Genomic DNA, 17,608 nt, shown 5'->3' on the forward strand with positions numbered 1-17,608 from the left:
GGTGGAGGAGTCCGCGATCCAGACACTGGCGAGGTGGAGGAGCAAAGTTTGCAAACGCTACTTAAAATTCGACGCCAAGAATCTAGTTTCATATAACTCTCGTTCTTTAGTACAGCTTCCCGTCAGAGACGGAGTGATGACAAGTTTGTCAAAGACACGGCGGCAGCATGCGTGCTTTCTACCCGGCGACTAGTTGTACAGTGTGCACTTGCGTGCATAGTTGCTTTCGTACGGGCTTAATCCTGACTTAGAATCTTACTTGAAGTCAGGAACAAGTCGAAGGTACCGTCAGGTGTATTTCTCGCGGAAACGTCCAGGTAATCAGGCGATAATAGGGCGTGGTCATGACGCAGTTCCAGCAGTTCCAGTTTTATTAGAGTTCGAACTGTTGGAATCGTTTCGCAGTTCCAGAAATAGAATTCTAGCAAATCGAACGCAAGTTATTCGTTTACCTCGTTGATTCTAGTTCCAGAACCGTAAATCTAAGGCGCCCAAAGTCAAACCCATAAGCGAACGGATTACGAGCGGGGAAACGTGAATCTCGGTGGGCGAGTCTGCTCGGTTCGAGTGGTTCACGTCGACGCGTCTCCCGAAACTGTCGCTTGGCCAAAAACCGTTCGCAGAAGAAACAAACAGGTTGCGGAACGGTTTTCAAAAAACACCAGTTGGATTTGAGGTCTTTCGATGTTGAACGTCAGAACGTCAAAACCGACCAATCTAAGTAGATGTCGTCCTGGAGGAAAAACCAATAACTATGGAGTTGGACACAGGGGCGGCGGTGTCGGTGATGAGCAAGACCCAATATGATAAGCTTCTCAGGAAACGAGTCAAACTAGAAAGAACAGCACTGGAGCTCCACACATACACTAGAGAAACGGTTAAGCCCATGGGCGTCTGCAAGCTGAAGGTGGAGCATGACCAACAGTCAACTCGAATGCCACTATATGTACTTGAAGGCAATAGACCTGCCTGTTTGCACGCAATTGACTAAAGCAGATCAGGCTAAATTGGCCTCTGATGCACATCGAGACGAAGCTGAAGGCTCGAACACCTCTTGGACAGACATGCTAACGTTTTCTCACCAGGACTAGGCTGTTTGAGTGGCCTCAAAGCAAAGATTGCGCTAAAACAAGATAGTCAACCACGGGTTTGGTAGGCACGGCCAGTAGCCTTAGCTCGCAGGCCAGCAGTAGCGAGAACTGGACATATTGGAAAACGAGGGGTGATAAAGCAGGTACCTTACAGCGAAAGGGGCGCACTCATCGTGACGCCTGTCAAGAAGGACGGGACGGTCAGTGTTTGTTGTAACTTTAAAGTCACAGTTAATTCACAGCTGGATGTAGAAGCATACCCTCTTCCACGAATCGATGAGATCTTTGCTAATCTGAGCGGAGGGCAATCACTTTAACGTAATAGATTTGAGGCAAGCGTACCTCCAGATGGAGCTCGATGAACAGTTCAAGCCATGCCTAACAATAAACACGCAAAAAGGATTGTACCAATACAAACGGTTACCATTTGGGGTATCGTTAGCACCTGCTATCTGGCAGCAAGCCATAGAAAAAATTCTTTTAGGAAATTTGGGAGTACAGTGCTACCTGGGTGACATTATTCTGACGGGCCCGACCATGGAGCAACATTTGCACACTCTTGACGCGGTGTTGGAGCGACTTCACAAGTATGGATTGAAAGCAAACAAAACCAAGTGCACATTTTTGCAAGATACCGTGGAGTATTACGGTCACGTTATCTCTTCCACCGGACTCCGTCAGGCAGACCAGAAAGTACAAGCTATCACCCAGATGCCTAGACCACAAGACGTTACACAGCTGAGATCGCTTCTTGGCATGGTCCAGTACTAAGCCAAATTTTTACCGAACCGAGCTAGCCAACTGGAACCATTACGCCAACTGCTTCAGAATGATACAAAGTGGACATGAAAGAGAGAACAAGAGAACTGTTTCAAAACTTTCAAAGACCTGCTACTACAGGATCGGGTACTAACACATTTTGATACAGATCTGCCTCTAATCTTGGCGTGCGACAGCTCTTCTTACGGGCTGGGTGCATTTCTCTCTCATCCGATGCCAAACGGTAGCGAACGGCCAATCGCCTACTCATCAAGGTTCCTTAGCAAGGCAGAGCGGCAGTATGCACAAATTGAACGAGAGGCGCTTGCCTTATATTGTGGAGTATGGAAATTTCAGATGTATATAGAGGGGCGACCGTTTGTTTTAGTGACCGATCACAAACCGTTGAGATACATCATGGCTCCCATTAAGCCGTTCTCATGACAGCAGCTGCCAGAATACAGCAATGGTGCCTGTTTTGGGGCGCTTTTCACTATCAAATCGAATTCAAGACCACCCACCAACACGCAAACTGTGACGGTCTTTCCCGACTGCCGCTAGAAACCGAAACAAGCGGGACGTCGGAGGAGGAAAATGAGGTTACTTTTCTCCATGTCAGTATTGTCGACAAACTGCCAATCAGGGGCAAAGATATTCGACGAGCAACCCGAGCTGAGCCGGTACTGTCACAAGTAATGGAACTGGTACAGCAAGGCTGGAACCCCATTCCACAACAGCCGGACGTAAAGCCATTTTACAGCCGCCGGGACGATTTAACAGTACACCAAGGAATCCTCATGTGGGGAACTAGAGTCATAGTACCTGTCAGTCTAAGGCACTATGTATTGGAGACACTGAACGAAGGCCATCTTGGTATAGTGAAAACTAAAGGCCTCGCTCGTTCCTTCGTATGGTGGCCTCGCCTCGACCAAGACATCGATTAACTGATTCAGGGCTGCAGGGGTTGTCAAGAGATCGCTGTTTCCCCTCAACGAACACCTATCCATCGTTGGGAATACCCCGCGTCGGCGTGGCAACGTCTACACGTAGATTTTGCCGGACCCATGCTCGGAAGGATGTACTTGATTATAGTAGACGTTTACTGCATATGGCCTGAGATAGTAAAGATGAAAACTACAATAGCCGAAGAGAGAGTCACACAACTACGAACAGTGATAGCCCGTATGGGGATCTTACACCAGATTGTGTCGGACAACGGGCCACATTTTACCTCCAAAGTTTTCAGGAGATTTACGAGGGCAAACGGAATCAAACATGTGACTGGAGCACCGTATCACCCTTCAATGAAAGGGATAGCGGAACGCTTGGTGCGGAGCTTCAAACGTCCTGTAAAGGCCGACCACACCGAGATCACAGCACAGCACAGCACAAACTAGACAAATTCTTGTTCGCCTACCGTACTGCTTAACATGCCACGACAGAGCGGAGCCCAGCAGAACTCATGTTCGGACGCAATCTGCGAACTAAGTTGGATTTGACGAGACCGGACGTAAAAACAACGGTAGATGACAAGACACTAAAGGACGAGAGCAATCTACTAAGATCATTTCAAGCCGGACAGAGAGTAATGGCCAGGAACTATAGGTAATAACCGAAATGGCTGCCAGGAACAGTTATGGAACGAACAGGAAAGTCTCTTACATCGTACTCGTCAACGAGTCAGTTCGTAGGCAACACACTGACCAGCTGCGATCGGGATATAACACTGTGGTGAGAGAGCGGGCGAAAGAACACAATCTGATGGAATACCAGGAAACACCGGTCGCAACAGGAATTATAGCACCCTCACAGGCGATAGTCCAGACAACACCAGTGGCGTCACCGGTACCACCACCAACCGACAGGACAACGCTTGAAGAGACCCTCTCTCAAGAAGACACCGCAGTAGAATCACCGTTCACAGAAGACAACGCAGTAGAATCACCGCTCAAAGCGAGAACCACCCGATCTGAAAGAAAGATACGGACACCAGAATGGCTAAAAGACTACAAGGTCATGATGCTAGAGACTCTAGTTTAGTCAGTAGTGGGAGAGTAGAGACACCAAGAAACTTTTGCTATAATTCTTTTCGTTGGGTTATGGTTCTCAATTAGAACTGGGGAATGTTGGGTATTGCTTAGTGCGCATGCGTGAGTGACACGTGTAGAATCGTGATCCTAAAAAACCCAGGATTGTGAGAACCGGTGCCGGACTCAACAAAAAGTAAAAGAAAAAGTACAGTCTTGCTACTGCTATATAGGTAAGCATGGAAGTAGTTGAGTATATATATATATATATATATATACCGCACTCCCTATGTAGGGATGCGAAGAATCTAAAATGGCGGCCCATACAAAAGTATCCAAACGCATCCGAACCGGATCTCTCAGAACTCATTACAGAGACCTCGGATCCAACTTCAAACGTTCCTAATGGTAGCCAGACTATCACCGCTGACACTAAGCGCCTCAGAAGCCAGCTATCAGCAAGTAAAAACCCCGATCTATTCTTTCACATTTCACATTTTACATTTCACATTTCACTTTTGTCAGCCAGGCTAAAGGTCACTTGAAAAGTAATACCGTAGCTAAACTGGGATGTGCAGCGTCTAATTACAGCCTGACATTCGTGGCCTAGGGTGGGAGGGGGCGGGACGGGACGGGACAGAGAGTGCAACCTCCACGTGGTCTGTCCTGGAGTTTTGAACATGAAAGTATTGTCACATGTTCAAAATGCTAAGCACTCCGTTTACCAAAACTGTCATTTCCATCTAAAAATGTATGAAACAAGTCCAAAAGTATATGAAACAAGCCCAAAAACATTTTGAGAAAATGATGGGTATGTAGGGATGGGTATGTACTTATGTCATTTATGCCCATCTCCTACATCACACTCTTTTTACCTATATCGCTTGCAGCAGTTGTGAATGTGATGTAGGAGATGGGCATAAATGACATAAGTACATACCTATTCCTACACACCCATCATTTTCTCAAAATGTTTTTGGACTTGTATATATACATACATACATATGTATATATATATACATATATATATATATATATATATATATATATATATATATATATATATATATATATATATATATATATATATATATATATATATGAATACGTACGTGTCAAATGCTAGAAACAATAAACTCCACCCTCGAACAAAAACAGCCTCAAATAAACGTTGCACAATTACGAAGGCCAAAGTAATATAAAAGCCACAGCGTTTAAACGAGAAAATACGAGAACCAATAAAATGTTTGATTACGCGCATAACTGTACAAATATCATAGATTTTGCCTAAAAGCGTTTAATGAGAACAATAGAAAACCACTTAATTGCGTTCGAGAACCGCAGTACAGTATCATTTCATTCCCGTATCGTGGCACTTGCGTACGTAACGTCGGGAAAGGACAAGGAATGCTAGAGCCTTCCCAATCTTTGCATGTACGCGTGTTAAGCATCATTATTGTCGTGCTTTACTCTTTTCTTAAACTCGTGTGTTTCATGTCTGTTTAGACATTTAAAATAACTCGGAAGGTAAACGTAAATTATTAAGAAGCGATAATCATATAGATAGTAAAAATTACGCCCTCGGTTTACAGACCAGAAAGCGCGAATACAAACAAAAACATTGACACGGAAACTAAACTGATTATAAGACTAGAAATGTATTTGCAAGGTTTACAGTGACTTGAATATAAGATTTTAGGTTATGTAGATATTTTGTTTTTAGATATGTCTTTATCATTTTTCTAATTATTTTCTTTTGTAGTTCTCTTTTCTTGCTGTTTATATCCCTACTCTTCAGCCCCGTTGAGGAAACTGCACTGTATAGTTGTGAAACAAATGCTATTGATTGATTGACTGATTGATTTTGGTGACCTGTGCTTCCAGGATTTTTGATGAGGGGCTATGTCGAGATGAGTAGATGCAGAAACAATAATACAAGTTTAAAGAAAAGCGACACAACAACGGCGTTTAGTAAGAAAGGAGCTATACTAGTACACAAGGAAGTAATTGATTCAACGGGTTAGCGCTTGCTCATCATCTGTCACCATCAAATCACCAATGATAGAAAGGTGGTGGGCGTGCTCTAGGAAAGCACCAGATTTGCAAAAGACTGCACATGCACTTTACATGAAATTCTCATGCATGCACGCTCGGCATATTGTTGTAAGAAAATAGAAAACGTTATCTATAAATAGCTAAACCATACTTTACGCGCAATTTCGTTGCAATATATACCAGCTACACGTGAGGAAATACAGTTGGCATTATCATACGCGCCTATACAACTGTCTTACTTGCACTGCGGCCAATTTTCCGAGGTAGTACTCGAACGAGTCTACACTCTCACCGTCAGATGAGCGAGCTTGTCGAGTTTGTGCAGTATTGACGGCTGCGTCTTTCCACCATCGTTCGAAGCTGAGTCTGCTCGCTTCCTTTTCCACAATCCGATTCTGAAGTTGCGACACCCAGCATACCAAAAGAGCGCACGCTATGGTTGAAACGGTAGGAGTACCGTAGAGCACCACACGCTGGAAAACGGAGAGAGTTGGTTTGCCTTTGTCACCCATAGTTGTCTCGTGATCAATTGTTCTAGCTAGCAAGTCAACGTCACGTGTTTAACACCTTATTTTGACATGGCCTTCAACATGTTTATGTCGATCCTTGTAAACAAGTTTCAGTAGAGTTGCTGCTGCAGGCTCTAGCATCTAAACCCGTGGCCGGTGATGTTTTCAGGTTGCTCACAAATCTCTCTGACCGCGATCGATTCTTTGGATCAGTGATCTTTTCACAAATCCTGATCTCTAGTTATGCTCAAAGTACAGTAGAACCTCGCTAATCCGAACCTCGTTAATCTGGACCCTCGCTAATCAGGGCGACTTACGGCATCCGGCCTCGCATCTCCAGAATATGTTGGAAATTCCGAGGCAGGTTATTAAATACGGGAATCATTGCCGTGATTCAAAAATGTCTGCGTCCGATGTACGTAACGGCAAGCTGTCTGGCAAAAATAAGAGCAAGAATGCTACACGTCGTCACAAGACATTGACAATAGACGAAAAGATCGCTATTCTTGATGAACCGACAACATCTTATGCTGCAATCGCAGAGCGGTACGGAGTAGGCCGAAGCACAATTGGCGACATCAAGAAGAAAGAAGTGGATCTGCGACAATTTAAAAGAAAGCTGAATGGAAAGACACGCGTTTCTTTAATCCGCACGACTTCACTGATCCGGACAGCTAAACGTTGAGCGCGGAACAAGGCTGTCCGGATTAGCGAGGTTCTACTGTAGCTTTGTTGAAGCAGGACAATGGCATCACACACCCCAGCAGGCAAGGCCGGGCAGAAACAGCACCACGAAGATGCACTCATAAAACATTTTCATCTTTAAATTATTGTTGAGACAAGGATTAGCAACTAGAGGTCATAAATTAAGATGTGGAGAAAACTCTGTAGTTCAATTCATAAAACTAGGAGTGATGATTACCTAGACTTGAGTAACTGCCTGGCATTGAGAATAAAAGTATTTCTCTTCTTCGATTCTAAATGAGCAGATTTCACTAATCGGTTCAACTATTTAATTAAGGAACTTTTAATTGAGTGACATCAGAAGTGCGGAAATGCTTCTAGTAATTGCCGATGAAGCCACGTGCAGACGTAGCAAAAGGAAAAAATGCATGGCCTTGTGCATATATATATATATATATATATATATATATATATATATATATATATATATATATATATATATATATATATATATACAGTATATATATCTGTTAATTCCACGCAACATTCAATTCAACGAGCTTTAGATGACGCTTTGAAATCCAGCGTTAGGTCGTCTCTTTGTAGTTTGCGAGAACAAGCGCGTTTTAATGCTGTCACATTTCCTCATGTGGGGGCTTGGTTGAGGGCAATCCCTAACCCAAATCTCAGCCTGGCCATGTCCCCGCGTGAATTCATGACTGCTTTGCGTTTGCGCTTAGGAGTTCCAGTGTTTTCACCTCCCCCACGTTCAATTCGCTGTGTCTGTGGCCATATTTTAGATGTCTTTGGTGACCACGCACTTGGCTGTAGCAGCTCTCTGCGAATCAGACGACATGACGCCTTATGTGACACTGTCTATCACTGGTTGCTTGTGGATAATTCTGGGGTACGAAGAGAGCAGCGGTGTTCTTCTCAATCCATGGACAGACCAGGTGATGTTTTTCATCCCGACTTCTCTAACGGAAAGGCTGCTTATTTTGATATCTCAGTGCGAAATTCATTTTCTCCCTCACATGTCATCAATGCAGCTGTAAAGGCTGGTGCTGCTGCTCAAGCTGGGGAAATGGAGAAAGACGAACGCCACGACTCAAATGTTTCCTCGTATGGTTGCTTGTTCTATCCTTTGGTTGTTGAGTCATATGGAGTCTGGTCAGAACATAGTCTTGAACTGCTGAAGTCTATTGCCAAGAAGTCTACTCTGTCTACAGGTCACAGTTTCAGCCGAGCTATTACTAACCTTCATGAACAACTGTCTGTGAAACTGTGGCAATACAACTCTCGCATGATAACTGAACATCTAGATGTTTTGTCTGTAGCAAGTGTTTGTAGTGGTGTTTTTCAGTAGTGTTCCGTCCATTGGGCGGTTATAAAAAAAATATATATATATATATATATAAAAAAAAAAAAAAAAAAAAAAAGTATATATATATATATATATATATCTTGGTTAAGTAAAAACTTTCTTTAGATGAACTTGTGGATCCGAATTGATTCATCTTGCATGAACAGTTGCTAATATACTTACCAATCAATATATTGCTCACTGATAGGACTTTGCCTTTCTATCAGTCAGTGACGCAAATGATGGAGCTGTAGAGCAAGCAGTATTAGCTAGTAACCACTTGTGATCGAAGTGTTGCAGCTCAAATTCAAAAGAACTATCAATCAGCTGTTTATATCTACTGTCTAGAGCATGCACTGCACTAATTCATGTGTGTTTGCAAACTGCCGTTTTATCCGTTTCTGTGTCCCTGTATGAGATACCATGGATCTGGTAATGGAGCTGTCACAGCTGACTCTCATTCAATATTCTCCTTAGCGGTCTGCACCATTTCGAAACTCTTCAAAGTCAGTTTTCTTTAGGATCTCCAAGCTTCAAACCTCTATCTGATTCGGTGAACGGTGCGGCCATAGACTCTGTGCATAGAAACAATGCTGCATGTGCTTTGCACGATGAGACTCTTTGGCATCACATGTACAGTCACCAATGAGTCCTCTCTAATCACAAGTCCAGAATTTCTAAAGTCCCTCCAATTTATCCAACAGACTTTTTCGGTAAACTACATTAAGCGGTACACATGCAGGAGCGAGTTTTGCGCGCTTAGCTGCTAGACCGGGTCAACGAACTGATTTACTGGATGTTCAGGCTCGTTCTTATAGTGTCCTCTATAGGATTCATGCCACGACAACAATAACCAATTCAATCCAGTGAGACGTTGGATTCTATATCCTTCTGACCTATATCCAAACAGCAGAATGCGATGTACATAAGATGTTTCGAACTGCTCTTTTACAGATGTAATGTCGCTGGAATACGGATCGATGTTTTGCTCGCGGGGTCAAGAAGGAATGTTGAAGCGTACAGTCCATGCAAGATGAAGGTGGCGATAGCAGTAGCAGTATTATAATATAGCAAGGGTGCGAGAAACAGTGCCAGTAAAAGTGCCAGAGCAACATTCCCACCATAGACCATTACCATGCACCACCACCTCCGTTGCCACCACCACCACTGCCACCATGCACCATCGATCACCACCAGTGGCAGATCTAGGATTTAGGAAAGGAGGGGTTCAGAAATGACGGAATGTATTACGTCAACAATTAATATTAATGATACCACGGACCCAATGCGAACGGCTACTAGTGGTGCACATTTTTTATGTGACCTGGAATGATGTCCAGCCACTGTGTTATTTAGCCCATACAGATCTGCATGATTGTGAATAAAACACTGCAAAACAACTGCAACTTATGTGCATGTGAAAGAGTTTTGCGTTGGTGGTTCTGAAATTATAGTTGCTGGCCTGGCCAACAAACGTGTACCATCCTAGAATGGCATGGTCAATTGTGCGATACTCACTTGGAATTTTAGTCGTTGAACAGTGTAATGCAGTAGTACACGTGTTCACAAGAAATGCACTTTGTTCGGGCGCTCTTAATAATTAGCTGGCGGAGTTAAGATCACTCACTGACTGCATGATAGAGTGTTGCCGCAACTTTCTTTCGGCCACGAAATAGTAAATATCTAGGTCAACGTTAACTATGACAAGTTGCCAACAGAGCAGACTACGTACACATCCGTAGATCGCATGCCGCTGTAGCGTGCGTTATGCGCACTGCACCAGAACATATGGCGTGCAGTTCAATTGATCGGCTAATTTATGATCGTGCAAGATCGAATTTAACGGCACGCCATAGAGCAGCAAGCACCTCATCTGCATGCGACGCCAATTGGTGACGACGGGGGTGCGTCGGCCGGCGAATGTGCGGAAGGTAAATAGGGAGCCTCCAAGAGCGTCACATGCAAGTCGGATAAAGGAAGAAACCAAGAAGAAATCATGCTACAGGTGTGGTAAAGTGGGACATCCGCACGAGAGATGTCTTCCTTCCGAGTAAAAGTATGCAACAACTGCGGGAAGAAGGGATCGACACATTGCAGCGGTTTGCAAGTCAAAGAAGACACAGAAACCAGCCACAACACACTACGTGGCAGATGGAGAGATAGAGGATATGACGATAAACAGTGTTTAAAGAAACAACAGTTCAAGTCTGATCATCCAAAAATCCACAAATGGCATTCCATTGGATATGGAGTTTGATACATGAGTATTTGTTCCATTATCTCATCACAGACGAGGCATAAATGGTTTCCTAAACTAGAAATGCAACCTCCTGAGTGAATCTGAGAACCTACTCTGGGGAACAATTCTCTGTTTTGAGAGAAGCCAAAGTGCAACTGGATCACAATGGACAGCGTTGTCATTTGGTTTTGAGAGTCGTGGACCATCACTACTTGGTAGAGACTAATTGGAGGCTGTTCAGTTGGATTGGAGGAAATAAAATGGGTAACTGATCTTACTCTAGAGAAGACGTTGGTAAAATATCGAGAACTTTTTCAAGAGGAACTGGGTGCGTTGAAAGGGTATATGGCAACACAATAGGGAACTTACTATTGACGAGAACTGTCATTTTTATGGGGTATACATACTATTATTTCTTCATCATTGAGAAGCAAGGTCTTATTGGAGCTACACAATTCTCATCCAGGCATAGTGAAGATGAAGTGAAGTCATTGGCACGAATTCATGTGTAGTGGCCAAATATAGATGTCATGACTGCTGACACTGTGACGTCTTGTGTCGAATGTCAGTCAATGGGTTCAAACCCATTATCAGTTTTGTGCATCCATGGTCATGGCCTAGTCGAAATTGGCAAAGAGTTCATATTGACTTTGCAGGACCAGTTATGGAACGAATGCTACTGATAGTCGTGGATGCTCGCTCAAAATGAATTGAAGTCATCCCAGTGACTACAACAACAGCAGCCAAGATAGTGGAAGTTCTACGATTTGCGCAGTTTGGACTTCCTGAACAGATCGCACCAGCCAACGGTCCTGTTCATCTTTTTTTTTCTGCTAATTTCTGCAAAACAGGAATCTTTCTGGTTACTAGGAATACGTGCTAAATCCGGTCAGACAGTGATTTATTCATGCTAAAAGCAGCTCTATTCTACAAAAGAACGCGAAGTTGCTTCCACCAGTCCGGCAATCAAGCTTCTAGACAACTCTCAGTACACGTGACCACGTGACACTAGCTTTCTGCATACTAGAGGAATATCGCTACAACTTCTCTTCCACTAATACAGACCGTTTCCATCCGTTGCTTCGCACCTTTCCACAGTAATTCAAACATTTACAAACTTGTTCAATGTTTGTCCAGGCTTTCGTTGACGAGAATCAGCAGTGCAAAGTACACGTGGTCAAGCACGACAGACGCCATTGTCTGCATACTAGTAATGTCTTGGCAAATCGCTATAATACAACTTAACAAATACAAATTTACATCGATTGCTTTCCACAATACATAGAATCATATCCCAAAGTTTATGATTATTCTGACGTCATCTCAGATTTTCTAAATTCGACCAAACGATCGATTTTTCACGTTTCGACTATATGCAGTCACTTCTGCTGGTAAAGCATAACGTTTAGACATTACCTTCTCGTGCCATGTTTAGTTTTATCATATTTGCGAACGACTGTCATCTTGCGAAAGCCGCGCAAACTGTTAGTGCACGTCAACACGTGACACTGGCTTTCTGCATAGTAGGAATATCGCTACAACTTTTCTTCTAACATCGACAGTTTCCATTCTCTGCTTCCCACTTTTCCACTATAAGACAAACATTTCTACATTCTCCTAATGTTTGTCCAAGTTGCCGTTGACGAGAATCAGCTACGCAAAGTACACGTGATCGCTACAATTCAACTTGCCAAATTTAAATTTACATCGATTGCTTTCCACTAGAATCACATCACAACGTTAATGATTATTTTGACGCCATCTCCTCAGATTTTAAAAATTCGACCAAACAATCGATTTTTCACGTTTCGACTATATGCAGTCACTTCTGCTGGTAAAATAGAACGTTTAGACATTACCTTCTCGTGCAATGTTCAGTTTTATCATATTTGCGAACGACTGTCATCTTGCGAAAGCCGCGCAAAACTGTTCGTGCACGTGACCACGTGACACTGGCTTTCTGCAATAGTAGGATCAAATATAACTAAAACTTTTCTTCTAGAACACCGACCGTTTCTATCCGCTGCTTCCCACTTTTACGCAATAAGTCAAACATTTCTGCACTCGTTCAATGTTTTTCCAGGCTACCGTTGATGAGAATCAGCAGCGCAAAGTACACGTGATCAAGCACGACAGACGCCATTTTCTGCATACTAGTAATGTCTCGTCAAATCGCTACAATTCAACTTGACGAAATAAAATTTACATGAAATGCTTACGGCTATGCATAGAATCATATCACAAGGTACCTGATTATTCTGACTTCATCTTCTCCAAATTTCAAAATTCGACCAAACGATTGATTTCTGACGTTTTGATTACATGCAGTCACTTCTGCTGATAAAAATTGACAAATCAAATTTTACATCAAATGCTTTTCACAATGCATGCAATCGTATCACAAAGTTTATGATTAATGTGACGCCATTTTCTTAGAATTTCAAAAATTCGACCAAATTATTGTGTGTGTGTGTGTGTGTGTGTGTGTGTGTGTGTGTGTGTGTGTGTGTGTGTGTGTGTGTGTGTGTGTGGTAGAAGCATGGTTGTTGGTGTTAGAAACCAGGGCAGGTCTTTTCCAGCAATTAAAAATTATCCAATATTAGTTAGTTTATAGATAGATTAGTCAGCTATATTAGAAATGTAGATTGTAGTTTGTAGTTTGTTTACTACTCTCCGCGAACATTACTTGCTAGACTAATTATTGGGTGGAACTCTCATCAATGCAAACAACACGAACACTCAAGGTTACAACCTCTAAAATGACTCGTGAAAAGACAAATAGGTATGTTTGTTGCAAATTTGTCAAATTATTCTGTTTTAGCCGGAAACTATAGGAATCAGTGACGATGATGACAAACAAACAGCCACAAGGTCAGTAATTCAAAACTGTTCTAGTGAAAAGTAAACTGATGGCTCTTAACTTTATACTGTCATTTGCATTGTAGGGAAATGTCATTAACCACACCTGAGTCAACAGTTCAAACCAGGGCAGCTGTGCTGGCAAGACATAATTTCAGTCGTAAGCAACTTTAAGCATGCAGAGTTCTTATCGCTATATTGCCAATGTGGCGTTTATAAAAGCATGTTGTTTATATGACCTGTGCTTGTAGCGATACATTGCTCAGAAAAAGAGATAGAAAACTCTTTTTGGGAACTTGACAGCGGTGGCTACATCAGAGCACTTTCGGCAGCATGTCCCGTCAAAAGTCCGGCAAATTTTGGAAGAAAAGTTTCTATGAAACAATCCATGGCTGCATCGCAGCACATAGTCATGGCCAGCCGATTCAGTTCAGCAGTGATAAAGAGAATAAACAAACTTTTCAATCGCTGGTACTTCAAGAACGAGGCAGCAAAGAACACGGACCGTGATGATCTGTTGGAGCTTTTGGGGGTACCAATTAGTGATTGGAGGTTTTCAGCCAAAGCACATCATGCAGCTTGTCATATCCTTTGCAGATGGTATCTAGGAACACGGATTACGACAGAACTAAATAGCAAAGTAGAAAGATTTTTAAAAGAAAAGTAGTTTTAGTTATTGGGCATTTAGTAATGTTACAGTTTATATGTATGTATGTATGTATGTATGTATGTATATATATATATATATATATATATATATATATATATATATATATATATATATATATATTCTAGATCTGCATGAATCTTAATTCTTCCCGTTCTTTTCGAAGTAACGTCTGATGGCTAACGTATGAAGCTATTAGAGTTTATTTGATTTGACAAGACAAAGAATTGCTAATAAAGGAAAAATGGCAGCCGAAAAGTGCGACCGCGCGAAATTTGGCAACAAACGGCTCAAAATCGATGAATTGAGCCACAATTTAAAATTATCGCGTTTTTTAAAAACTGACATTCTAAGACGTCACATTAATCAGAAACTTTGTGATACGATTGTATGCATTGTGAAAAGCATTTAATGTAAATTTTGATTTGTCAATTTTTATCAGCAGAAGTGACTGCATGTAATCAAAATGTCAGAAATCGATCGTTTGGTCGAATTTTGAAATTTGGAGAAGATGAGGTCAGAATAATCAGAAACTTTGTGATATGATTTTATGCATTGTGAAAAGCATTCGATGTAAATTTTGATTTGTCAATTTGAATTGGAGCGATTTGTCGAGACATTACTAGTATGCAGAAAATGGCGTCTGTCGTGCTTGACCACGTGTACTTTGCGCTGCTGATTCTCATCAACGGTAGCCTTGGAAAACATTGAACGAGTGCAGAAATGTTTGAATTATTGCGTAAAAGTGAGAAGCAGCAGATTGAAACGTTCTGTGTTCTAGAAGAAAAGCTTTAGTTATATTCGATCCTACTATGCAGAAAGCCAGTGTCACGTGGTCACGTGCACGAACAGTTTTGCGCGGCTTTCGCAAGATGACAGTCGTTCGCAAATATGATAAAACTAAACATAGCACGAGAAGGTAATGTCTAAACGTTATGCTTTACCAGCAGAAGCGACTACATACAGTCGAAGCGTGAGAAATCGATCGTTTGGTCGAATTTAGAAAATCTGAGATGACGTCAGAATAATCATAAACTTTGGGATATGATTCTATGTATTGTGGAAAGCAATCGATGCAAATTTTTATTTGTCAAGTTGTATTATAGCGATTTGCCAAGACATTACTAGTATGCAGACAATGGCGTCTGTCGTGCTTGACCACGTGTACTTTGCACTGCTGATTCTCGTCAACGACAGCCTGGACAAACATTGAACAAGTTTATAAATGTTTGAATTATTGTGAAAAGGTGCGAAGCAACGGTTGGAAACGGTCTGTATTAGTGGAAGAGAAGTTGTAGCGATATTCCTCTAGTATGCAGAAAGCTAGTGTCACGTGGTCACGTGTACTGAGAGTTGTCTAGAAGCTTGATTGCCGGACTGGTGGAAGCAACTTCGCGTTCTTTTGTAGAATAGAGCTGCTTTTAGCATGAATAAATCACTGTCTGACCGGATTTAGCACGTATTCCTAGTGTAAGGGTACGCGAGGTTACACGGGGAGTTGGTGTTGAGTTAGCTTTGACCGCGAACATGTCTAACAGTACTTCTACCTTTAAAACTGGTGACAGGAGTGGGATCGAAGTCAACACGCCTCGCACCTTCACAGAAGAAGGAAACCTAGCGGTGTCGTTAAAGAAAGTAGACGTGTGGGCCGCCTTGAAAGGTTACAGTGGGGGAAAGAAAGCTCTGGCCATGGCATCGCGCATAGATGGACCAGCTTTCGAGTCCTATGCGCGCATGAGCGAAGAACACCAAAAAGACTCAGCAGTGGTTGCAGACGAGCTCAAGCAGGAGTTTGTCAAAGCAGAGAGAGATCGAGATACCGCTATACACAAGCTTACAGGACGATCTTGGCGTCCAGGTGAGTCTCCAGCTTCATTTGCACATGATATTTGCCGCCTTGCTAAACTGGCATATCCCGGATTTGGCGCGGATGCGCTCGATACCATAGCGAGGAATTGTTTTTTGAAAAATCTACCAACGGAGCTACGCGTGACTCTACGGCGAGACTCGCAAACTACAACCAAGAAGGTTCAAGACCTAGCCGCAGAAGTCGTACGATTACAACTAGCTGGGGTGAGAAGCACGACACCGCAGACTGCACGCGTTGCCCAGGCAACGGTTACAGACCCGGATGCATCTTGTGCTAGCCAGTCTTTAGTATATCAGATTGCAGAGCGAGTCTATCAATTGATGACTGATCACGACAACGGCGCCAGCGAGACGGAAACCAGCCACGTGCAGGTAGTACGACACAAGACAGCTCGTCAAGAGGCAGGTACTCTGGCTATTCAAATAGCGGTCCACAAATGCGATCACGCATTTTTCACGAATGCTCCATCTGCGGTGAAAGCAATCACACGAGAAAGTTCTGCCCTCATCGCGCCCATTGCTACCGCTGTTTGAAACAGGGGCACTACGCACGTGACTGTAGAGATAACCAACCGTCCAGGCCTCCCTTCGGAAAAGGCCGTGTATGGGCCCTAGCAGTTGAAAAGCACGGACTTCTTCGTGTTGATGCACAACTTGAAGGACCGGGTTATCACCCTTTTCTTGTTGACACGGGAGCAGAAATTAGTCTTATTCCCGCGTCGCTTGCCTCCAATATTAAAGGCAAGATTAACCGGCAATTGTCCCGACAACCGGTCATGGTTGATGGGTCTAGCATCCGCTGCGAAGGCACGGTTACTTGTAGGATACGTCTTGGACCACGAGATATTTCAGCGCAATTCTACATTGTGCCGGGTATCACGGAGGGCATTCTAGGACTCGATACGTTATCTCATCTGGACTTACAAATTGACACGAGAACGCGACGGTTGCTCATTGATGATCATGCCATACCAGAATATGAATGGCTTCGCCCTCCTGAACGATCACGCTCGCAGATCCAACTGGTCAGGTTCGGGAAAGTGTATGCTACTACTGATGAATACATTGCTCCTGGCGAAGAATACACTCTTTGGGGCAAGGTTCACTGCCCAGGTCAACGTCCAGGCAAAACATACACGGGTGTAATGGAAGTAACAGACCGGTTGCCGGCCTCCCACGGCCTTTTTGGATGCTGTACGCTTGCCATTGGGGGACCATCACAAAACGTCCCAGTCAAGGTTTTCAACTTGTCAGAAGAAACAGTACGCATCCACAAGAACCAGAGCTTAGCAGAGTTCACAGAGGCAACCACATCTACCAACGCAACCACAAGACCGCCAGACGTTGCCAAGATCACGACCGGAAATCATCTCACAGATGAACAATCAAGACGACTACAACATTTGCTTTGTAAGTATCAGACCGTGTTTGCTTACGATGGAAGCGAAGGACGAACGTCTACCATTGAGCACACAGTTAAGCTGAC

General features: G+C 43.1%; 1 protein-coding gene across 1 annotated transcript; it reads left to right on the forward strand.

Annotated features, from left to right (window-relative positions):
- Positions 1-2,926: 2,926 nt before the first annotated feature.
- LOC134180331 (igE-binding protein-like) lies at positions 2,927-3,247 on the forward strand. The gene has a single exon (XM_062647504.1). The coding sequence runs from the start codon at positions 2,927-2,929 to the stop codon at positions 3,245-3,247; it is 321 nt and encodes a 106-aa protein (XP_062503488.1).
- The last annotated feature ends 14,361 nt before the right edge of the window (positions 3,248-17,608 follow it).

The sequence above is a fragment of the Corticium candelabrum genome, chromosome 1 (genome assembly GCF_963422355.1).
Source record: "Corticium candelabrum chromosome 1, ooCorCand1.1, whole genome shotgun sequence".
Taxonomy (NCBI): domain Eukaryota; kingdom Metazoa; phylum Porifera; class Homoscleromorpha; order Homosclerophorida; family Plakinidae; genus Corticium; species Corticium candelabrum.